The sequence below is a fragment of the Pristis pectinata genome, chromosome 4, assembly GCF_009764475.1.
Source record: "Pristis pectinata isolate sPriPec2 chromosome 4, sPriPec2.1.pri, whole genome shotgun sequence".
NCBI classification, from domain to species: domain Eukaryota; kingdom Metazoa; phylum Chordata; class Chondrichthyes; order Rhinopristiformes; family Pristidae; genus Pristis; species Pristis pectinata.
The window spans coordinates 103,822,787-103,847,073 of NC_067408.1; the positions used below are offsets into that span (position 1 = coordinate 103,822,787).

The 24,287-nt window shown below is 42.6% G+C and overlaps 1 protein-coding gene across 1 annotated transcript in view; it reads left to right on the forward strand.

The window, feature by feature from the left end:
• The first annotated feature begins 1,767 nt into the window (after window positions 1-1,767).
• Window positions 1,768-24,287, forward strand: part of LOC127569687 (C2 domain-containing protein 2) — a 60,776-nt gene continuing 38,256 nt past the window's right edge. The window contains exons 1-2 of the mRNA XM_052014487.1: window positions 1,768-2,458; window positions 15,380-15,475. Coding sequence (XP_051870447.1) covers window positions 2,156-2,458; window positions 15,380-15,475 — 399 coding nt within the window. The 5' untranslated portion in view covers window positions 1,768-2,155. The remainder of the gene's footprint in view (window positions 2,459-15,379; window positions 15,476-24,287) is intronic.

A 24,287-nucleotide genomic window follows, 5' to 3' on the forward strand; every position in this document is an offset into this window, starting at 1 on the left:
GACGGAAAATGAGGTGCTGTTCCTCCAGTTTGCGCTTGGAATTCTCCTGGCAGTGGACGAGGCTGAGGACTGACATATCTGTGATGGAGTGGGAGGGGGAGTTGAAGTGACTGGCAATGGGAAGATGCAGATTGCGGTTACCACTTGAAAGGACTGTTTGGGTCCCTGGATGGAGGTGGTGTAGGGGCAGGTGTTGCACCTATGGTGGGGGCAGTGAAAAGTTCCTAGGGTGGGAGCGGGATGGGTGGGGGGTGGGGGTGGGGGAGGAGTGAACTAGGGAGTTGCAGAGAGAGCGGTCCCTGAGAAAGGCAGAGAGGGGTGGGAAGGGGAAGATATGCTTGGTGGTGGGGTCACGTTGGGGATGGCGGAAGTGGCAGAGAGTGATATGTTGGATACGTAGGCTGGTGGGATGAAATGTGAGGCCAAGGGGGACCCTATTCCTGTTGGGTCTGGGAGGCGCGGGGGTGAGAGTGGAGGTGCAGTCCTGAAAGGACTGTTTGGGTCCCTGGATGGAGGTGATGGAGGTGGTGTAGGGGCAGGTGTTGAGGGGCCTTCTCTCCATCTTCAGTGGCTGTCTTCTTTCCATTTCTGACTAGAACAAAACCAATTTAATCTCCTAATTTTATCTTTTACTTATATTCATCAATGTTAATTTAGATATCTACCTTGTATTATACTCTTCTGACAGGTTAGATCATTTTCATTGATAATGTGACCTTATTTAACTGATATCAGTGAACAAAATCTATTCTACATATTATTTAAATATGATGCCATAGAGCATAGCATGAGGTTACGTGACTGTAATCACTTTAAGAATGATCATATAAACAGTGTAGAATCAAAATGCGTAGATCATCCAGTCCAGTGTTTTGTGTCATGCAGTGGAAAAAAGCTGGTTCGAAACAATTGAACAAATTAAATATTCATTTAGTGTTTAATCATAACTTTCCTGTGAATTCAAAGCACTTCACATTCAATAATTTTGAAGTGTACTTGCAGACAAATACAGCAACTATTTTTGTTCATTATATTTTTTTTTCAGTGGTGTTCGCCGAGAGTGGAATCTTGAGCATCCCTAAATTCATAGACCCCATCACTGCTGGCTGTCCCTTCTACTGGTTCAAATCTAAGCTCCAGAATTCCCTTCTTAAACTTTTCCAGTTCTCCACCTCTCTTTTCTCCTTTAAAACATGAAGTATTTATTGAAGTGAGGTCATTGTTGTGATGTAGAAAACAGCAGTGAAATTGGGCACAGCAAGTTCTCACAAACAACTACATGATAGTACTGGAAACATTCAGCAGCATATGTGGAAAGAGAAACATAATGTTTTAGGTCAAGTGCATGATCATAACCAGAAAATCCATTCTATTGAAGTTGTTTGCAGCCAGAGCGGTCCCCTGCTGCAATGTGAAGTTGTGCCACAGGACCTTTTACATGATCCTGCTCAGTTTAACACCTGATCAGAAGATGTCATCTCTGCCACTGAGTAGTACCAGCTGCTCAGTACCTCATTGGTGTGCGGGCCTAGATTTTTGTGTAAGATTTGAACTCGCAGCCTTTATGCTTAAGAGGTGAGACTGTTGCCCTCTGGGATACAGGTGGCATGCAAGGTAGGCAGAAACAGGCTAATGTGAGCTGCGTGTTGGGCCCCACCTGGTGCCCAAGCAGTGCCGCTTTAAGAAGCCTGGGGGTGGGGCTGAACGAAGCAGAGCTGCTTGCAGTTGCTGCGGTGTAGTCAGTGCCTGGAGTGGGAGCGGCGGCGGTGACGGTGGTTTTTGCTTTTGCTTTCTGACCATTTGGCTGTTGTGCAGTGTCAGGGAGGGTGTGGGTAGCAAGCGGGTGTGATCGCTCACTGAGGCCGGGGTCTGAGTCGTGTTTAGGCCCCTGCACATCTCTGGGGCCATGGAGATACTGAGATACATTAAACAGGCTTAAAAGAGCAACATTTCTAAATGAACTAACATTTTCCATGCTTCCTATTAATTTTCATAAGTTAGGAAATGTGCTCTATTTTTAAATATATTAGGAAATATAATATAGAAAACTATTTACCATTAATGGATTTTTAAAGTATGCAGTGACTAATTTTTTAATATATAGCCCTCTCTATATCCTGCCCCTATCTGGGACTGTTCTGGAGGGTCTTCAGCCATGTCTGATGTTGCCTTTGGGATGGAGTCTGGTCTCTGGGATGTGATGAGGTGGTTTGGGCTTGTTGCCCTGTTCCTGGCCTCAGTCCTCACCTTGGCACTGTATGGGCTTCATTGTGTCGTTGGGGTATCCTGGGAGAGGATTAAACCCAAGTTTGGGTTTAGGGCGGTAGGTTCTCCTCCAAGTGACCCTTCCGATGGGGCAGCCACTCTCCTCTCCTGGCTGCTGGCCTTGGAGAGCTGGAATTGTCAGTGGCAGAAGGCTTGGATCAGTGCACTCAACAAGGCAGCCGTGGAGAACAGGGTGAGTTTTTGTTTTCATCTTAACCTGACTCAGATTCTCAGCAGAAGGTACTACAGATGTTACTGTGAAAGTGAAGGAGCAGAGTGGGTGAATGAATTTGGTGACAAGTGTGGTTGAGCTGTGGTTTAGGTGTAATGAAACTGTAAAGATGTGGGAAAATGTGTGGCATAGTGTACAGAATTTACTGCACATAACTAGCTACTCTCGAGCTTGGCTGTGAGATTGGAATTGCTGACCTTGTCATTTGATGCTCAGGTGATTTATTTCAAGGTAGGATTTTTGTTTCAAATGTCAACATTTCTGCCATTCTCATAAACAGAGTGGGGTGTAACTTTTTGCAGGACAAGGAGTCTGTTGTAAATTAAACTGCAGTTATAAGATTTAATTTGGGGTACCACTTGGTGGTCACCAGTGATTTATTTCTCTATAGTTATGTTGCAATAGATCCCTGGCATTGGAGCTCAGTCTGACGAGTGTGTTTGTTGTAAAACCAGGAAGTGCAGAAGATATTCAGTGGGTCAGGCAGCATCTCTGGAGAAAGGATTTTTTTTGCAAATGTTGGCTGGGTCTGCTTTGACTTTGTTTTATACTCTTAGGTAGTGTTCCTCAATCACCTTGCCTTGCTGCAGGGTCCCAAGCAGGTTGACGTGTATGAAAATCAGATTTCTTGGCCTTGGATAGATGTAGTGATTGAGCTCTATATATAATTTTTGTTAGGCTGGGCAGCATCCATAGAGAAAAGCAGGCGGTCAACGTTTCGGGTCATGAGAAGGGTTCTGACCCGAAACATTGACCCTTTGCTTTTGTCTACGGATGCTGCCTGGCCTGCTGAGTTCCTCCAGCATCGCAGTGTTTTTCATCTAGAATCCAGCATCTGCAGTCCTTTGTTTCTCTATAATTTTTTTAACCTACCTTTGGTAGGAGAGTAGGAGGTCATGTAAGTGGGTCATCTACACTTGAATATCTGTGCTAGTGGAATAATATGAATTTTTTAACACAATAATTTTGCTTTTATCCATTGATGTTTGTGTTGTGTTTAGAGGCAACGTGAACTACTAGGATGATGATTGGCTTTCAAGGAAAATACACATGATCCATGTACCTTTCGGAGTGCCAGGTCACCCTAGATCACTTTGTAGTACAGCTACTGAAGTACTTTTCGAATTGCAGTGGCTATTGTAGGAAACTCAGCAACTGATATGCACACGGCTAGCTCTTTTAAAAACAGTGAAAGTTAGCAGGTTATGATTTTTTGTGATACTGGCTGAGGGATAAAGGTGGGCAAGAACAGCAGAGGGAACCTCTGCTGCCACTCAAAATAGCGACACTGTCTCCTTTACACGCACCCTAAGAAAGAAAATGGGGATCAGGTTTAATGTTATCAACTGAATGACAGTTCCTTGCTGGTGTGCCGGCTTAGCTATTTGTACATAGTTTCAGGAGCACGACTTGAATGTGCAGCCTTCTGAGGCACGGTAGGATGAAGCAAAGAAAACAGGAAGCTTCTGACAGATGCCATGAGCTCAAAACTGCAGAAGGCCAAGAGGGGTAAGGAAGGTACAGGGGTGAGCTGAAAAAAGACAGTAGGAAAACAGTAAATGTACATAAATAAGTGCTGGCAGGTAAGAGCAAGGAAAACCATAAGGTAGTTTGTAAGAAGCAAAGCTTTGTAAGAGCAAAGGTAACCTGAAGGTAGAAATGGAAGAGATGGCTATCATTCAAAATGAATAATTAGTGTCTGCACAAATGGGAGGAATATTTAGACATTGAAGTTGGAAGGATTGAAATGTTGGAAATGAAAGGCATAAGTTACTGGGCCCAGATGAGGGATATTTTAGGCTCTTAAAAGTGGCAAGGGAGTCTTAAATGGCTGTGCCTCAGGCCATCATTTCCCAATCATCTTTGGATACCGGTATGGCGCCAGAGGGCAGGAAGACTGGGAATGTGATACCATTGTTTTAAAAGGCAGAAAGGAATAGATAACGATGTGCCAGTCACTAAATATCAGTTGGTGGGAAAAATTCAGAGAGAGTATCATTCAACTATTAGTGAGAGTGAGGTTAAACAAGAACAGATGGTATGAATTCATTAAGGGATAGTGTGCATGACTGCTGTGGTAACTCAAAAAAAAATGAGGTAAAAAAAAGGGCATTTGACAGCACATTTGATAGAGCATATATTGATTTAAGCAAGGTGTTTAATTCTATAAGGTTGATGAAAGTCTCAAACAATAGGATATAGTTACAAGAGAAGTGGGCAGTTATTTAAAACTGAGGAAAGGAATTTCTTCTTGCAAAGGGTGGTGAATCTCTGGAGTTCTGTACCTAGGAGGGTTAGGGAGGCTAGATCACTGGAAGTATTTAAGGAAGAGAAGGGCCTATTCTTGTGCTCTGTACAGTATATGTAGAGTTAGATAAGTTATTGAAAGATTGGGGAATTGAACGCCATGGAGACTAGCACAAGAAGTGTTGAGACCAGAGCTGATCAACCATGATATATTGAATGGCGAGACAGATTTTGTCCGGATGGACTATTCTGCTCCTGTTTTCTTGTGTTCTTGTGAAAATAGTATAAATCCCATGGATTTTGGAGAAAGTAGCAGGTTGAATACAAAATTGGCTCAGGACGGAAAGCAAAAGGTGCTGATAAACAGGAGTTTTAGTAACTAGAGAGCTGTATACATAGGGATTCCACAGACCTCAATAGATTATAGAATATAACTCTTGTCGGAAATGTACAAAACACCAGTTGGTCCACAACTGGAGTACTGTGTCTTCTTAGATACATCCTCAGAACTGAGGATGACTTGCATTCTGATGAGTGGAAGATGCCTGTGCATGAATTTTTATTATGTGGGGGAACCTAGCATTTGAGTTACCACATAGTCTTGACGGCAAGGTCTTGGTTCAATGGGAAGGAGGCTTAAGATGGCTGGAGACTAAATTCAGCTGCACAGACTTGGCACATGCACACCCAGGTCAATAAATAAGGGATGTAGATTTAAGAAAATTGCGATAAGATGGACTCCTGACCTCTCAATCTACCTTGTTATGACCTTGCACCTTATTGTCTACCTGCACTGCACTTTCTCGGTAGCTGTGACGCTTTACTCTGCATTCTGTATTGTTTTACCGTGTACTACCTCAATGCACTGTTGTAATGAATTGATCTGTGTGAGCGGTATGCAAGACAAGTTTTTCACTGTACCTCGGTACATGTGACAATAATAAACCAATTCCAAAATTATTCGAAAGATTTAAGGAAGCTGGTGAGTTCAGAATTTTCTGCCTGAAAAAACAGGAAGTAGGAGAGCTCATTGTATTACACTTGACTATGGGTGAGCCTGAAGCTATAAATCAGCAGTTGCGATATTTGGTATGAATAAAATGGACTTCTGTGGTGTGAGTTTCCATTCTGTGATTCTATCAACTGAAAAACAGCGGCTCATGTCCCTGACGATAGGAGTAATTTGAAATGAGATGTTAATAGTAGAGCATAGTAAGTACCACTGCACTTGGATTCATACAGCACGGAAGCGGGCCCTTTGGCTCAACTCGTCCATGTTAACCAAGATGCCCATCTAAGCTAGTCCCATTTGCCTGAAAGTTAACCCATGTCCCTCTAAACCTTTCTTATCTGTGTACCTGTCCAAATGTCTTTTAAATGTTGTTATTGTACCTGCCTCAACCACTTCCTCTGGCAGCTCGTTCCATATTGGTATCACCCTCTGTGTGGGGGAAAGAGTTGCCCCTGGGGTTCCTATTAAGTCTTTCCCTTCTCAACTTAAACTTATACTCTCTAGTTCTTGATTCCCCAACCCTGTTTCAAGAACAGTTACTTCCCTTCAACCATTTGGTTCTTGAACCAACTGGCACAACCCTAATCACTACACTTTAGCTGCACCATGACTACTTTGATTACTTTGCGCTAAAATTGACTTTTTTTTGTTCTAATTGTATTCTTGTAAATGTGTCCTTTCTTGTTTTAAAAACAAGTATAATTTATGTTTAATTTATGTTTTTCTTGTGAGTGCTGCTTGTATGATGTATACCTGTGATGCAACTTTTTCATTGCACCTATGCATACGTGTGCTGTGCATATGACAATAAACTTGACTTTGGGGGAAAAGGCTGTGCGCATTCGCTCTATCCATGACCCTCATGATTTTATACACCTCTCAGTCTCCTATGCTCCAAGTCCCAGGATGCCCAACCTCTCTCTATAACCCAGTCCCTCGAGTCCTGGCAACATTCTCATAAATCTTTTCTGCATTCTTTCCAGCTTAATGGCATCTTTCCTATAACAGTGCGACCAAAACTCAACACAATACTCCAAGTACGGCCTCACCAGAATCTTGTACAACTGCAACGTAATGTCCCAACTTCTATACTCAGTGCTCTGACTGATGAAGGCCAGCCTGCCAAAAGCCTTTTTCACCACCCTGCCTACCTGTGTCACCACTTTCGTTCTAAAACGGCTGATAAATTTTCCTAGAATATCAAGATGCCATAAGGAGACAGTAATATTGTGGAGCTAATACGATAATGTATCAATTTGCTAAATAAGTGGACCTTAGCTGAAAAAACAGCATATCTCAGTGCATTACTGGGGATAGATGTGGATTCTATCCCCACTTCAGGCTGACTGTAGGCTGATATTTTCAGTGTAGTACCAAGGGAGTGCTGCATTGTCAAAGCTCAACCTTTTGCTTGAGATGTTCCACTATTGTTTTACCTGTACAGCACGGAGACGCATCCTTCCACTGCAGAGTCTGTACCACCCATCCAACACCCATTTACTTTAATTCCTCTTTCTTCTCCCCATGTTCTCATCAACTCACTCCCAGATTTTGCACATTAGGGGCAATTTACAGCCACCAAGTAGCCCGCCAAACTGCATGTCTTTGTGATGTGGGAGGAAACTGGAGCACCCAGGGGGAAATCCATGTGGTCACAGGGAGAATGTACAATCTCCACACAGACAGCTCCAGAGGTCAGGATTGAACCCAGGTTGCTGGAACTGTGAGGCAGCAGCTCCACTTTCTACCCTGCTGCCCTGTACTATTTAGACAGAAGCAGAACCAAGATTTCTTTCGATCTCTTTGCACTTATTTATTTCTGAAACAACCCCCTCCCTCCAGGCTGCCTTGCCACTTATCTTCTACTGCATACAGATTGGCTGATTTTCTTCCGACATTGCGTAAGTGATAACATTCTGAAAAGGCTTAATTGGTTTGTAATGTACTTTGGAACATTATGAGCTGAAGGTTGCTACATCAACTCATTGGGGAAGTCCAGCTAAGGCATAGAAGCCAGAGGACTCTTTCATTTGTCATGTGCAAAACTAAAACTTTCCAATGCCCAGTTTCTTGTGGTGTTTTTTTGTCTTTTTTCCAAAATATAACTTGGGCTGAAATCCAAGAATGTTGTTCCACTTCCTCCTCTTGTTGGATCCTTTTTTAATTTAAATGAGAACTCTTCAATGTACGATTATTTCCCCAAGACTATAAAATGTTTGATCTCTGCTTTCACTTCCTTAATAATATACAAGCTTTTGAGACGTGACCTTTGTATCAGGTAGTCTGAGCTTATTTGTTATTTAATTATTGCTGTTCTTCACTGTAACTTAACCCTTGCCTTTCATTTCTCTCAATCTTATCCCTGGTTATAGTTGCTGATGTTGCTCCGTCTTTAACTCTGTCCCGTTCTGATGACTGTTTATTGACCTAAATCGTTAACTTTGTTTCCCCTTCACATTCTAAACTTATTGGCCTATTTTCATTTCTTTTGCTCTTGTGTACATGCATGAAGTGAGGATGCAGGAGATAGTGCTTCATTGCCATGAATTCTCACTGATGATGTAGTATCAGCTGTGGCTTAGTAGGGACTCTTGTCTCCGAGTCAGCAGGTTGTGAGTTGAAGCCCTATTCCAGAAATGTGCACAAAATCTAGCTTGCATTTCGGTGTATTACCATTGTTTATGGAGAAGATGTTAAATCCAGGCCCTCTCTGTCACTTTAGGTTGAACCTACGTGCCTGTGATGCTGCTGCAAGCAAGGTTTTCATTGTACTACACTTGTGTATATGACAATAAACTCAACTTGACTTGACAACTTGAGATACCCAAGGACTTATTTTCAAGAATAGCCATGGAGAAAGATAAGATAGGAGCAGACATTATGGGAAAGTATTTAATTGGGGGAGGGCAAATTACGATGTTATTAGGCAAGAACTTGGGAGCATAAACTGGGAACAGATGTTCTCTGGTAAATGTACTGCAGAAATGTGGAGGTTGTTTAGGGACCACTTAGATGGGGTTCTAGATAGATTTGTCCAGCTGAGACAAGGAAAGGATGGTAGGGTGAAGGAACCATGCTTAACAAGAGAGGTGGAAGGTCTAGTCGAGGAAGAAGGAAGCATATTTAAGGTTTAGGAAGCAAAAATCAGATAGGGCTCTTGAGAGTCATAAGGTAGCCAGGAAGGAGCTTAAGAGGGGACTTAGAGCTAGAAAGGGACATGAGAAGGTCATGGCAGGTAGGGTTAAGGAAAACCCTAAGGCATTCTCCACATATGTGAGGAACAAGAGGATGACTAGGGTGAGGGTAGGACCGTTCAGGGATAAGGAGGGAAAAATGTGTCTGGAGGCAAAGGAGGTAGGGGAGGTCCTGAATGAATATTTTGCTTCAGTGTTCACCAGGGAGAGAGACTTAGACGAATGTGAGGTCAGCGTAGAACAGGCAAATGTGTTGGAGCATGTCGAGGTTAAGAAAGAAGCAGTGTTGGAGCTACTGAAAAGCATTAGGATAGATAAGTCCCTGGGGTTGGATAGGATATACTCCAGGTTACAAGGGGAAGTGAGGGAAGAGATTGCTGGAGTGTTAACTATGATTTTTGAGTCCTCCCTGGCCATAGGAGTGGTACTGGAAGACTGGAGGCTGGCAAATGTTCCATTGTTCAAGAAAGGTAAAAGGGATAATCCTGGGAATTATAGACCAGTGAGTCTTGCATCTGTGGTGGGCGAACTATTGGAGAGGATTCTTAGGGACAGGATTTATGAGCAGTTAGAGAAGTATAGTCTTGTCAGGGATAGTCAACATGGCTTTGTGAAGGGCATGTTGTGCCTCACGAGCCCAATAGAGTTTTTTGAGGAAGTGACAAGACAAATTGAAGGTAGTGCTGTGGATGTGGTCTAAATGGATTTTAGCAAGGTGTTTGACAAGGTTCCCCTTGGTAGCCTCATTCAGAAAGTCATGAGGTATGGGATCCATTGAAAATTGGCTGTGTGGATTTGAAATTGGCTTGCCCACAGAAAGCAGAGGGTGGTTGTAGAAGGGGAGTATTCGACCTGGATGTTGGTGACTAGTGGTGTTCCGCAGAGATCTGTTTGTGATTTATATAAATTACTTGGATGAAGTGGAAGGATGGGGTTGTATGTTTGCAGATGTCACGAAAGTTGGTGGTGCAATAGATAGTGTAGAAGGTTGTTGTAGGTTGCAATGGGGTTTAGACAGGATGCAGAGCTGGGCTGAGAAGTGGCAGATGGAGTTCATTCTGGAGAAGTATGAAGTGATGCACTTTGGAAGAACAAACTTGAAGGCAGAGTACGTGGTTAATGGCAGGATTCTTAGCAGTGTGGAGGAACAGAGAGAGATTGGGGTTCAAGTACATAGATCCCTGAAAGTTGCTGCACACGTTGATAGGGCAGTTAAGAAGGTGTACGGTGTGCTGGCCTTCATTAACTGGGGGATTGAGTTCAAGAGCTGAGAGGTAATGTTGCAGCTCTATATGGCTCTGGTTAGACCAACTTGGAATATTGTGTTCCGTTCTGGTCATCACATTAAAGGAAGGATGTGGAGGCTTTGGAGAAGGTGCAGAGGGGATTTACAAGGATGCTACCTGGTTTGGAGAGTATGTCTCAGGAGGAGAGGTTGAGAGAGTTGGAGATTTTCTCTTTGGAGTGACGGAGAATGAGAGGAGACTTGATGGAGGTACAGTATATAAGATTATGAGAGGCATAGACAGAGTGAACAGCCAGCATCTTTTCCCCAGGATGGTAATGGCCAATACTAGAGGTCACCTGTTTAAGGTGCTTGGAGGAAAGTTCAAGGGAGATGTCAGAGGTAGGTTTTTATTTACACAGAGAGTGGTGGGTGCCTGGAATGTACTGCCGGGGGTGGTGGCAGGGGACGATACAATAGGGTCATTTAAGAGACTATTAGGCACATAGAAGAAAGGAAAAATAGAGGATTATGGGAGGTGAATTAGAAAGAGGGATAGATTGAATGGGGATAAGGTTTATGTAGGCCGGCACAATGTCATCGGCTGAAGGGCCCGTGCTGTGCTTTACTGTTCTATGTTCTAGTGGTGAGCTGTCCAAAAGTTATCACTCAGCCACAAAACAGGTTACCTGGTTATTGGGGTGTGCTGTTTATCGGACATCAATGTCACTTTTCTGGCATTAAGCAGTGATTACTTTCCAGAAAAAGTGTTACGCCAGCCGTAAGTGCTTTTAGACATCGAAGCAGAAGGAAGCAATGAATAAATCCCAGTCTTATTATATTGAACAGTCTGTCAGCATTGATTACCAAGGCGCCTGTGCAAAGACTGGACACTTGGGCAGGATGCCACAGAGTCACTGATGTTGGTGGAATTGTGCATCACAGTACTGCTTTCAGAATACAAAATATGAGGGGGAGATGCATGGCTCCTGAGTATCTTTCAACCCAAGAACAAATTAATATTTTTTCATGTAACTGTTTTAATTCCATTATGATTTTGTATGTCATATACAGGAAATGTCAGTACCAAAATTGAGGTTTGCTAGCTGTTGAGAATGCTGTGTTTTATTTATTTTGGGTTTGGGGAAATTCTGGAAATTTCAAGCTGGGTGATGAAGCAAGCCTTGTCAAGACAGAGACCGCTTTTATATTTATCTTGCTGGAGATGGTATTTTCACTCAGAAATACTTAGGTGCTTGTGTGTATGTGGATATGACAGGGTATTTCCATTCAGAAATATTTGTGTACATATGTGTAATGTGGTTTGTTTGGAAATGACTCTTTATTGACTGGGCTAATAAAATTTATGGCTCTCAACAGGGCTCTAAAAGAAAGCAGGCCATCAACTTTTGAATAGTTAATGTATCTGATCTCATCATCTTTAGTTTGTGTGGTTTGATGTGCAATTAAGGTTAATTATTGCCATGATTTTTTTCTCTCTAATGTATAGATTGCATATTGATGTGATCCTGAACAGCCTGTTGGTCGACAAAGGACCGGCTTATCTTTCTGAGGTCGGGCATAATGTCCTCTGAGCAACGGCCTGATACCCTTAGTTCACCTAAGGCATGCGGGCATCTCTGGCAAGGCTGGCATTTATTGGGCCATTCCTAATTTTCATGCGAAAGTGGTGGTGAACCATACCCTTAATCACTGCAGTCTGTGTGGTGATTGTGCTCCTTCAGAGCTATAGGATCAGATGAAGAAATACCAATATACGGTACAAGAATTCATGCACAGGCTCTTCCACTTCTCTGAATTAGAGTGGAAACAAATGCTTAGGGGCTACTTAAAGAAGGTATAGGGCAGCAATCATACCATTGCCCATGAAGAGCAGGGTGAGCTGCCTCAACGACCATTGCCTGTTAACACTCACATCTACTATTATGAAGTGCTTCGAGAGGTTGGTTATAGCTGGAATTAACTCCTGCCTGAGGAAGGACCTGGACTGGCTGCAATTTGCCTACTGCCACAACAGGTCTAACGACAGGACACAATCTCACTGGCTCTCCACTCTGCTTTGGAGCATCTAGACAACTGCAAAACATACGTCAGGCTGCTGTTTATCAATTACAGCTCGGCGTTCAACACTATCATCCCCTTAGTACCAATCACCAAGCTTCAAAGCCTGGGCCTCTATCTCCCTCTGCAACTGGACCCTTGAATTCCTTATCGGGAAGCCACAGTCCGTGCGGATCAGTAGTAACATCTCCTCCTTGCCGACAGTCAACATGGGCGCACCTCAAGGATGCTTTACTCTCTCTACACTCATGACTGTGTGGCTAAGCACGGCTCAAACGCCATGTATAAATTCGCAGATGACACCACTGTTGTTGGTAGAATCTCAGATGGTGATGACATGGTGTACAGGAGTGAGATAGATCGGCTGATTGAGTAGTGTCGCAACAACAACTTCGCACTCAATGTCAGCAAGACCAAGGAATTGATTGTGGACTTCAGGAAGGGGAAGACGTCATTGAGGGGTCAGCAGTGGAAAGGGTGAGCGGCTTCAAGTTCCTGGGAGACATCTTGGAGAATCTATCCTGGGTCTGACACATTGATGCAATCACAAAGAAGGTATGTACGCGGCTCTACTTTGTTAGGAGTTTGAGGAGATTTGATATGTCATCGAAGACTCTTACAAATTTCTGCAGATGTACAGTGGAGAGTATTCTGACTGGTTGCCTCACAGCCTGGTATGGAGGCTCCAAGGCACAGGATCACAAGAGGCTGTAGAGGTTGTAGACTCAGCCAGCCCCATCATGCCATCAAGAAGGCAGCATCCATCATTAAGGACCCTCACCACCCAGAACATGTCCTCTTCTCATTTACTACCATCAGGGAGGAGGTATAGGAGCCTGAAGACTCTCACTCAACACTTCAGGAACAGCTTCTTCCCCTCTGCCATCAGATGGCTGAACGGTCCATGAATCTCGCTATTATTTTTGTAACTTTTAGTAATTTTCTGTCTTTGCACCGTATTGCTGCTGCAAAACTACAAATTTCACGTCATATAAGTCAGTGATAATAAATCTGATTCTGAGGATAATTTGTGATCTGAAGGAGAACTTGCAAGTGGCTGTATTCCTGTGAGCTTGCTGTCTTTGTCCTCAGTGGTAGAGATTGCAGCAAGTTTGGGAGATGCTGTTGAAGATATTGTAGTTCCTTGTCGTCTTGACATCATATTTCTCTTGCTGTACACTGAAGAACACTTTCTGCAGTGATGACCTTCCTCTGGGATAGGAATGGACTCTGATGGAAGTTGGTACAGGCAGTTCCAGAAGTATGTCAGTGTTTACACGATATCTTCAGAAATAGACCTACCCCTTTCAATTTCATATCTTTTTAACTACCAGATGATTTGAGAACGGCCTGTACCTATTGAAAGATTCAGTAGTGCTGTTGGACCATGTGTTGCCTTGAAAGCACAAAAGTTGTTGTAATAGTACATTGACATCATTGGGTGCAGGCTTCACAACGATCTGTGAAGGGAAAGGTGGCTATGTCTGTCTGTATTCTTACAGGAGTTAGAATTCTGTAAATGTGAAAATGAAGGAGCAGGTCTGTGATTTGGGCATCTACAGGGTTCCAGGGAGCAACAGAGATCAGCTCGATTGGGGCATGTTGACTTTTTTGTTACAGCTTTAAGCCTGACCAATTGCAGGAGAGAAGTCAAGAGATCACAAATTTGGGGGGAAAGTTTGTGGGGAGTTATAATGGCACTGTTAATTGTTAACACAGTCATCCTGACTAGAGTTTGTTGGAATGGTAAATATAATGTAAAACATTATATGTGGATTTTGTGGCTCTCCACATTTCTGACTTCTGTTTTCAGAGCTTCCCTGCTCCCCATGAGAAAGTATTACTAAATGCCCATTTGCACCTTGCTCTTTTGTCCTTGACTCTCATCTGCTTCTGTATTTTCATGATCAGCTCCAATCTTCTGGATCATCAGCTCACTGCTGATTACTACCTACTACTTTCCTTGAAATTATGAATTGGCCCTCTTCCATGCTGGAGACAACCAAGATTATGGGACCAGATAATACCTTGTCTGCTGTCCTGAGGACTTGTATTTCAGAACTAGCTGTTCCTCTACCCAACTTGTTTGCCAACAGTTACAGTACTGGCATCGACCTGACAATGTGCCAAGCTCCACATAAAAGCAGGAGAAATACAATCTGGCTAATTACCATCAAGTCAGTCCACTCTCAATTGCCTATAAACTGATGAGAAAACTTTGCCAACAGTACTATCAAGTGGCACTTAGTTGCTCAATTTTGGTTTCCCCAGGACCACTCCTCTTCAGACTTCTTCAGAGCCTTGTTCCGAGCATAAAGGAACCACTTGACCAAGTATGGCATCGAAGAGTCCTGGTAAGACTGTGTGCAAAGAAAAAATGCTCTCCACTGGCTGAGGTCGTCCCTTGTAGACAAATCATCCTCAGTACCTGGCAGCAGCAACTCAGGACCACCACCCAACCATCTTCAACTGCTGTCAGTGACTTTGTCCATCATAAGGTCAAAGGTGGAAATGTCTGCTAAAAACCATGTTCAATCATCAATAAATGTAGTAATCCATGCCTGCAGGCAGCAAGATGTTGGACATTATACAGGCATGGACTGAAATGGCAAATAACATTCTTGCCACACAATTACCAGGCAATGAAAGTGTCTCCAGCAAGAGCAAACATAACCGCTCACCTTGAAGTTCAATTGCATTACCATTAGTGACCTGTTACTTTTAACATCCTGGGGAGGGAGGGAGGGTGGGTGGAAGAGGAGGTGGGGATGGGTGGGTGGTCACTGTTAACCAAAACTTAACTTGGGTAGCCACATAAGCAGTGGTTACAAGAGCAGGTTAGAGGCTGAGTATCTTGCAAATAACCTGAGCAGCGTGAGCTACTCATCACAAGGAGTGCAGTACAAATAATTACAAATCTCTTGTTTACCACAAATACATATTGCACGGTAAATTTTTAAATACAATTTTTTAATTCCTCATTTAGAGCATGCATTATCTTTTATTTGTACCCTTATGTTACAAGTATACCTAAGCGGTGTTGCAGTTTTGCAATTAGGCGTTTCTGTCTATGGTAGCTGGGGAATTGCTATTCAGTAATTCACTTCCTCTTTCTCTTTTAGAGTTCATTCCAGCTCACCGTTGATAATGTGGGTCCATGTTCATCTCCGCTGGCTCTGAGTCATGTTACCAGTGTTATCAAATCAGAACAACAGTTGGTGAGTACCATGCAGTGCCTGTGTGTTATAGGATTCTCATCGGCTTGATTTGTTTTGATTTTGATGGGGAATGAAATCCATTCGAGTTTCTCAGTTTTGGAACTGGGGATAGGTTTTACTCTTGTGTTCCCTACTTGGTGCCACTTTTAAGTAAAAGGCTACACATTTGTTTATGCAGTAACTTTCTAACGTTGACCATTGGTTGGACAGACTTGTAGCGTGTATTTATCCTACAGGAAATGCAAGTTAATTCTCATTCACCTCTGCTTGTGCTGGGCTCAATGTGGGCATTGACTGAGATGTGAGTGCATATGATACGCTTGTTTCTCCTGACATCCTTAGACCCTTTGTTCAATGATAAGGGGCCCCTTTTGACCATTGTTTGCTAATGGATAGAGCTGGGAGATTGCTTGGGCAACTATATAATTTGAGCAAAATGATAAGCCAAATGTCATTTTGTTTTCCTCTCGGTGGGCAATGTCCCATTAATGGGAGTGCCTGCCTTCCATGGAAGTGCTTCAGATAATCCGTTCTCCAAGCCCACAAGAAGGAAAGATGAGAGCTGAGCTTTGATCCAGTCAGATTGATAATACCTTTTTATGGAATCATGGTGGCAATGAATTTTGGTACTTTAGTGATGTCTTACTTTTCCAAAAGCTGAGGTTTATCCATGGGAACTTGGTGCACACCAATTCGAGTCATAGAGCAATACAGCATGGATACAGGCCCTTCAGCCCAATGAGTCCATGTCGACCTTGTTGTCCACCCAGCTAGTCCCAATTTCCTGCATTCGGCTCATGTCCCTCTAAGCCCCACACCTCCATGTACCTATCCAAGTGCTGTTTCAATGATACTGTTGTACCTGCCTCAACCACTTCCTTTGGCAGCTCATTCCATATACTCACCACCCTCTGTGAGGAAAAATCTGCCCCTTGAGTCCCTTTTAAATCTTTTTTTTTTCTCTTGCTCTGTCTATGCCCCCTAGTTTTGGACTCCCCTACTCTGGAGAAAAGACTGTTACCATCCACCTTATCTATGCCTCTCATAATTTTAAACACTTCTATAAAGTTGCCCCTCATTCTCCTACATTCCAAGGAATAAAGACCTAGCCTGGTCAACCTCTCCCCTCTAGTCCTGGCAACATCCTTATAAATCTTCTCTGCACTCTTTCTAGTTTAACCACGCCTTTCCTATAGCAGGGTGACCAAAACTGTACACAGTACTCCAAGTGCAGCCTCACCAATGACTTGTACAACTGCAATATAATGTCCCAACTCCTATACTCAGTGCCCCAACTGATGTAGGCCAGTGTGCCAAATGCCTTTTTCACCACCCTGTCTACCTGTGCTGCATACCTGTGCAGGCACGGTAGTGTAGCGGTTAGCGTAATGCTTTACAGCGCCAGCGACCCGGGTTCAAATACGGCCACTGTCTGTGAGGAGTTTGTACGTTCTCCCCGTGTCTGCGTGGGTTTCCTCCGGGTGCTCCAGTTTCCTCCCACATTCCAAAGACGTACGGGTTAGGAAGTTGTGGGCATGCTATGTTGGCGCCGGAAGTGTGGCGACACTTGCGGGCTGCCCCCAGAACACTCTACACAAAAGATGCATTTCACTGTGTGTTTTGATGTACATGTGACTAATAAAGAAATCTTATCAACGAACTATGCACCTGTACTCCTAGGTCCTTTTGTTCCATTATGCTTCTTGGTGCCCTACCATTCATATTACAAGTCCTATGCTGGTTTGACTTTCCAAAATGCATCACCTCACACTTATCCATTTGCCACTCCTCGGCCCACTTCCCTAACTGATCAAGATTCCCCTGTAATCTATGATAACGTTCTTCACTATCAACAACTCATAATTTCATGTCATCCACAAACGTACTGATCAAGCCTTGTGCATTCACATCCAAATCATTTATATAAATGACGAATAACAAGGGTCCCAACACCGACCTTTATGGCACACCACTAGTCACGGGCCTCCATTCAGAGAAACAACCTTCAACCACTGCCCTCTGCTTCCTACCTCTGAGCCAATTTTGAATCCATAACCAAGCTCTCCCTGGATTCCATAGGATCTAACCTTTTGGACCAGCCTGCCATGTGGGACCTTGTCAAAGGCCTTGCTAAAGTCCAAATAGACAACATCCACTGCCCTACCCTTTTGGATAGCTCTTCACGACTTCTCACTCACAAAGCAATGCTGACTTCTCCTAATCAGGCTCTGTCCATCAAAATACTCGTAGAGAATTAATAAGTATGAAGAGATTTTAGAGAAACAAAGGACTGCAGATGCTGGAATCTAGATGAAAAACACAATGATGCTGGAGGAACTCAGCAGGCCAGGCAGCACCCGTGGAGAAAAGCAGGCGGTCAACTTTTCGGGTCAGGACCCTTCTTCAGGACTGAAGATAGGAAAAGGGAAGCCCATATATAGGAGGGAAAAGCAGAGCAGTGATAGGTGGACAAAGGTGGGTGGGGGGGGGTGGGGGGGCACAAGGTGGTGATAGGTAGATGCAGGTAAGAGATAGTGATAGGCAGGTGTAGGGCAGAAGGGGAGAGGCAGCTTCCACTGGGGATGGGTCAGAGGTAAGGAGAGAAAAGGGTAGAAAAAAGAGAGAGAGGCTAGGAAAGGGGATTTTAGGAAAGAGATTTTAGTTGACATAATTCGGAGATACCGGCTTGCACATACACACTGACTCAAGGGTTTTGGCTAACTTGTAAACCACTACTTTATTCTCTTAACAAGCATTCCATTTCCTTCTGCCTAAAAGCTCACCGTTAACTTTATCTGTCATGTTTTTATTCCCTTCAGGTAATTATGTAATCAACATGTACAATTTGTTTTTAATCTCAGCAAAATCCCTTCATATTATTTTTTAAATAGTAAATTAATATATCCTATCCTAGGAAGAGGAAATTGAATTGGCAGTACTGGTATATTGCAGGAAATTAAAAGGCAAGTTAATGGGAAATTATCAAAATCCTCAGTTTTCTGAACTTTGGCTTCCTTGGTTTGCTTCCTTGGTTTACTTCCTAGTTTACATTACTTCCAATGGGATTAGAAGGACATCGTGTTTCTGCTCAGCGAGCTTCTCGAGCGAACAGGAAATGTCTCTATTCAATGTGTGTATTGATAGATTACCATAACTTCATATCTGAAAGTATTTAGGACCAAGTTATAACTTATTGCAATGAATATCTTTTAAACTGTTCCCCCTCGATACTGTTGTCTACTTCTTATGATAAATCAGGAATTCGTGTTTTTTTTAAATGCAGGTATTTGATTTACAAAGGGCTTATGTTATGGGAAATTGTTTCAGTAAAAAAAAACATTTGTAAATCAAAAGGTTTCACCGTTTAGCTCAGTGTATAACCTCTGGTTACCTTCTCAAGCTTATGAGTCTTGGTTTTAAAAATTCCAAGCACTTAACAAGACATCAACACAAGTAACTGAAATAATAAAGTATTGTTTTGCTAACAATCAAATCTAAAATTAAGGTAATAAAAACATGCATAATGTACCCTTTCAGGGTACTCACTGAGAGAAGCATGCAAGATCCTGAGGGATCTTAACCAGTTGGCCCATTGTAAAGAGGGAAAATCTAGAACTAGGGTTCGCTGTCTGAAGATGAGACAAAATGCTTTGAGTCTTTGGAACTCTTCTTCGAAGGCTGGTGCAGGCAGAATTTTCTTCAAGGCAGATTATTGAAAAGCAAAAGGATGAAAGATTTCAGCAAGTAGGCTGGAATGCAGAATTGAGATAGCAGACAGATCAGCCATGATTTTGTTGAATGGAGGAGCAGACTTGAGGGGCCGAGTGGCCTACTTCTGATTCAAGGTGGTAGCGGGGGGAGGTAATAAGCAGATTGTCACTGATGGTTGACTGGTGGTGGTATTGGTGGGTCTGAGCTTGATGGAGCTTGTGGAGTTGAAGGCGACTGTTCTTCCTGTGACTGTTCCCAATTGGCTGATGAGGGGCTGAAGGAAGGTGTCTAATAAACAACTGGATAGTACTCATTCACCTGATATAGCTCCTTGTAGCAAAGCATGGCCATTTCTATCAGGCAGCTACATCTAGTGCTGCAAACCATAATGGTTGATCTGTCTGCTCTCTCAATTCTGCATTCCAGCCTACTTGCTGTAATCTTTCATCCTTTTGCTTTGAAGATGGCTGTCACTTTCTGTACAGCCAAGCACCTCCAAAAGCCTCTTTGTAGTGAGCTGTTTATGTGGTGGTGGTACTATGTCAGTGGCTTCTTGTTCCTCCTGTGTTGCTCAAATTCTATCAGATCCTCATCTGTGAGCTCTTCATCATTGGTTTCCAATAACTCTTCCTCATCAACCTGGTCTGCTCCACTAAACCCAGCCTTCATTTGCCAGTTTGACAATGGCACTTTGGAAGATTGTTCAGGTTTGTAAATCCATGGGGGCTGTCCATACTCCGGCCATAATTGTCTCCATTCACCGTTGCGTGGGTTGCGTCATTCCAAGAGGCACTGATGGAGTCCTCGGCCATCTTGATAGTTAACCTCTTTAAAAAAATTTTAATCGCCACTCGACTCAAATAACGTCTCGTCATACACTGCAGGCAGTGAGCCTAGAATGTAGTGGTAGCATGGTCCATGGGTCATACCAATGAGGTATTCTTTACAAAAATGCAGCCTGGATATTGTCTGTCACATCCATGACATCAACCAAATTTTAGGAGCATTGTTGGCGATGAGCAAGGCTTTATTTAGGTTATCCCTGGCTCAGTGTCGTTGGGTAAAGGGGGAGTGAAGCAACATGATAATATTCCTGAAAGAGCAGTGCTGTCATCCAGGCCCTTTCATTAGATCACCTTTGCAATGGAAGATTAGCCCTTGAATAATCCTCTCGAGCCCTCTGAGGAGAGGGCTAAGGTCCCTGGAGCTGTTTTCTCATCCCTCAAGATAAGTCCTGTTTCATCCACTTGAAATGCTTATTTAGGAGAGTAGCCACTTTAATGATTCATTTCATCTTCTCTGGAAAACTTTCGCCTGCAATTGCTCCCTCCCCTGCAAGGCGAATATTACGCGGGTTTGCATGCTTCTTGAACCGTTCAAACCAGCCGTGGCTCGCCTTGAATGTGTTGGCACTTTCAGAGGATCTATTTCCCACTGTTTCTCCACCGCCCCGCCCCCAGTGTTGTTTTCACGCTTGCCATTAAAGATCTCACTTTTTAACCTGGACCATCAGCAAACTCAGTGGTACATATACCATTTTGATCTTTTAACCACATGCTTAACACTTTTCCCATTCTCTCCATAATACCATCTCTGCTTTTCATAGCATATGATGCACTTCCAGAGGTAACATTCCACTGTAACTCCAATAGCCACTTAGGTCAGTCATCAATTAGGTCATTAGGTATTTGCATCAATAGTCTGTGTGAACAGCAATTGATTGCATCTCAGCTGCCGGTCTAATGGATAATGATCTTTGTGGATGCAGCTGATTTCACTTGCTACTTCTTGTTAACATCGATATAATCTCTCTGTTCCACAGCATTAATGATTGTTCGTTACATTGAGAAAAGCTTTGTAAATCAGGGTCACGTGACTCTCTGACTATGACATGCCCTGAAGAGTCAATGGTGTTATACTAATATTTGTTAGTCAAGGGATACTGCATTTTTGATTACCTCACAGCATTCTCCTAGTTATTCTAATTACCTGCAGAATTCATCGACGTCTGTATAGAATCATGGAATAATGCAGCACAACAACAGGCTAATCTATCTAAAGCCTATTGCTGTTGATTAATCTATTTTAAGGTCCTAGCCTCTTTTTGTTGTCGTTGTTTGCCATTCACTTTGAATCTTCTTTTTCAAAGAATTATCCTCTGACTACTTTGATAAAATTTCACACCTTAACCAATCTGCACCTGATTTTGTTTTTCCTTGACCTTGTTTTGCTTCTGTATTGTTAGCCAATATAAACCATTAACAGTAATTAATCACTTGGGCTTATTGTGTTTAAATTATAGGGCCAAGTTGCACAAACTTCTATTATGTTTTCTTCTTATTTTCTTATATAATGTTAAATTAGGAAGATATTCTTATAAGAAAACAATTACCTTGTACTGATGTTTTTAAATTTGTTACTTCCATAATTCTGGGGTGATAACTGACTGTAACTTATTTATTTTCCTGAAATGGCAATGAGGACCAGAGGCCTTAAGAGTTTTCATCCGGTCTCTGTACTGAATACAGGAGACATATCGTAATATTTGGGAGTCGGGATTTAACTGGTCTCACTCCCTCCTTCCCCTCTTCCTTCACTGCCTACTCCATCTCTTTGTTTTCCCTCATCCCTTTCCCAATCCTTTCTGCAGCCATAGGGCCACTGGAATAGAAAATGTCGGCCTACTTGTCCTGAGTTTGCAATCTTTGATATCTAATATGCTCAACTGGCCATTAAATTTATTGAGGGAGGTTTAACTACTTCACTATTTACAAAAAATATTTTCATGACTGATTTTTATTAATTAGCAGGCTGGTGATGTTCCAGAGCTGTTTAATTAAGCGATCGTATTGAAGTGTCAATGTGATCTAGTTACCCATGGATTAAATTTAAGTGTTGAACTTCTGTTAATTGTAGTTTGCTTTATGTTGGAAATCTCCACTAATCAGTGCTTTAATTTGATGATGCCTGATTATTAACAGCTCAGTAGAAACAATTTGCAGTTGATAAAATATTGTACATAATATTGTGCAGAAAAAATGCTGTCAACCATTTGCCAAATAATTCTATCGAAGGCAGTATTTGGCATATTGAGCCTTCAGATATGATTCTTTTTTTCATCTCCATATTGAATTAGATCTATTTCTAAATGCTCTACAGTTGGCTTCTGCATTACCTTTATAGAAGAATAGGCCATTCAGCCCATCGAGCCTGCTCTACTATTCAATATAATCATGGCTAACCATCTAAATTCAATAGCCTGTTCCAGATTTTTTTCCCATATCCCAAGAGCCCTAAGAATAATATCTGACTCCATCTTGAATACAGGAGCTTCCTGGTATATGAATAACCTGATTTAAGAAAATCCAACTTTATGCAAATTCTCCCATACTTTTTGTTCTGCATTTTTTTAATTGAGTAATAAAAACAATAAAATGTTCCATGCTATGCATTAATGACTGGATATAGCATACATTCCATTAGTTTAATTATAGGTAGCGTTAGGGTGATTATACAATGAAATGAAAGAATTGGCTAGGGTAGTTGTGGGTGTTCTTCTGATTGGAAGTCTGTGGTTATTGCTGGCACCTGTTTATAACGTATATACCTAAATGATTTGGATGAAAATGTGGGTGGTCTAATTAGAAAGTTTGCATGACACAAAAATAGGTGGAGTTGTGGATAGTGAGGAAGGTTGTCAAAGGATTTTGCAGGATAGAGGTCAGTTGGAAATGTGGGCAGAGAAATGGCGAGTGGAGTTTAATCCAGACAAGTATGAGGTGTTGCAATTTGGCTGGTCAAACACATGAGGGATGTATGCAGTAAATCGCAGGATCTTTAGGACTATCAATGTGCAGAGGGATCTTGGGGTGCGGGTCCATAGCTCCCTGAAAGTGGCAACACAAGTGGATAGGGTGGTAAAGATGGTGTGCAGCATGCTTGCCTTCATTGGTCGGGACACTGAATACTAAAGTTAGCAAAGTTTGGTTAGGCCTCATTTGGAGTTCTGGTCATCCCTTTACAGGAAGGATGTGGAGACTTTGGAGAGGGTGCAGAAGAGGTTCATCAGGATGTGGTCTGGATTTAGTGAGTATTAGCTATAAGGAGAGGTTGGACAAACTTGTTTCCTCTGAAGTGTCAGAGGCTGACTTGATAGAAGTGTATAAAATTATAAGAAGCGGAGATAGGGTAGATAGTCTTTTTCCCAGAGTGAAAGTGTTAGATACTAAAGGGCATAGGTTTCAGGTGTGGGGGAAAATTTTAAAGGAGATTTGCCAGGCAAGTTTTTTGGCAAATCTCAATGCCGGGGAGGTGATGGAAGCAGATAGGATTGCAACGTTTAAGAGGCATTTAGACATGCATGTGAAGAGGCAGGGAATCAAGGGATACACACCATGTGCAGGCAGGTGGGATTAGTTTAGATTGGCATCATTGGTGAGTGCAGATATGGTGGGCCAAAGGGCCTGTTCCTATACTGTACTATATTCAGTCTAGATGACAATTATTATGTGACAACTTATCAAAGGTCATTTGGATTTACATTTTTTATGCCATTGGTTGCATTTCCCTCACTTCATCATCATAAGTACTACATCAAGTTAGTTAGACATGATTTGTCTTTAGCAAATCAATGCTTTTTTTTTGTAATCAATCCACATATGGCTAAGTGATTGTTAATTATGTCCCTGATTATCGTTCCTTGGACTTTCCCCACCTCCAAGGTTAATCTGACTGGTCAAAAGTTACTTACTTTTTACTGGGTTTATTCCCATTGTACTCTTTTTGTGTGAAGCGGTTGTAACAGTTGCAGTATTGCAATCTTCGAGCAAAGTGCCTAATCATAAATATTTGGAAGATTAAGGCCAGGGCCTCTAATTTCCTCATTGCATCCCTCAGCAACCTAAGGTGCATCTCATCTGGACCAGTTTTTGTTTTTAGTTTCTCTTTAGTCGCTTAAGTTCAGAAGGTTTCAGGTTCAACCACTACCAACTGAACCGCAGTTGGTCTGCTGTTACCCGGGGGAGGGGATGCTTGGCTTGTATCTCTAGTCCTGCTGGCTCCACTGGCTGCATCATGGTCTGGTACGGCAATTCGAATGTGC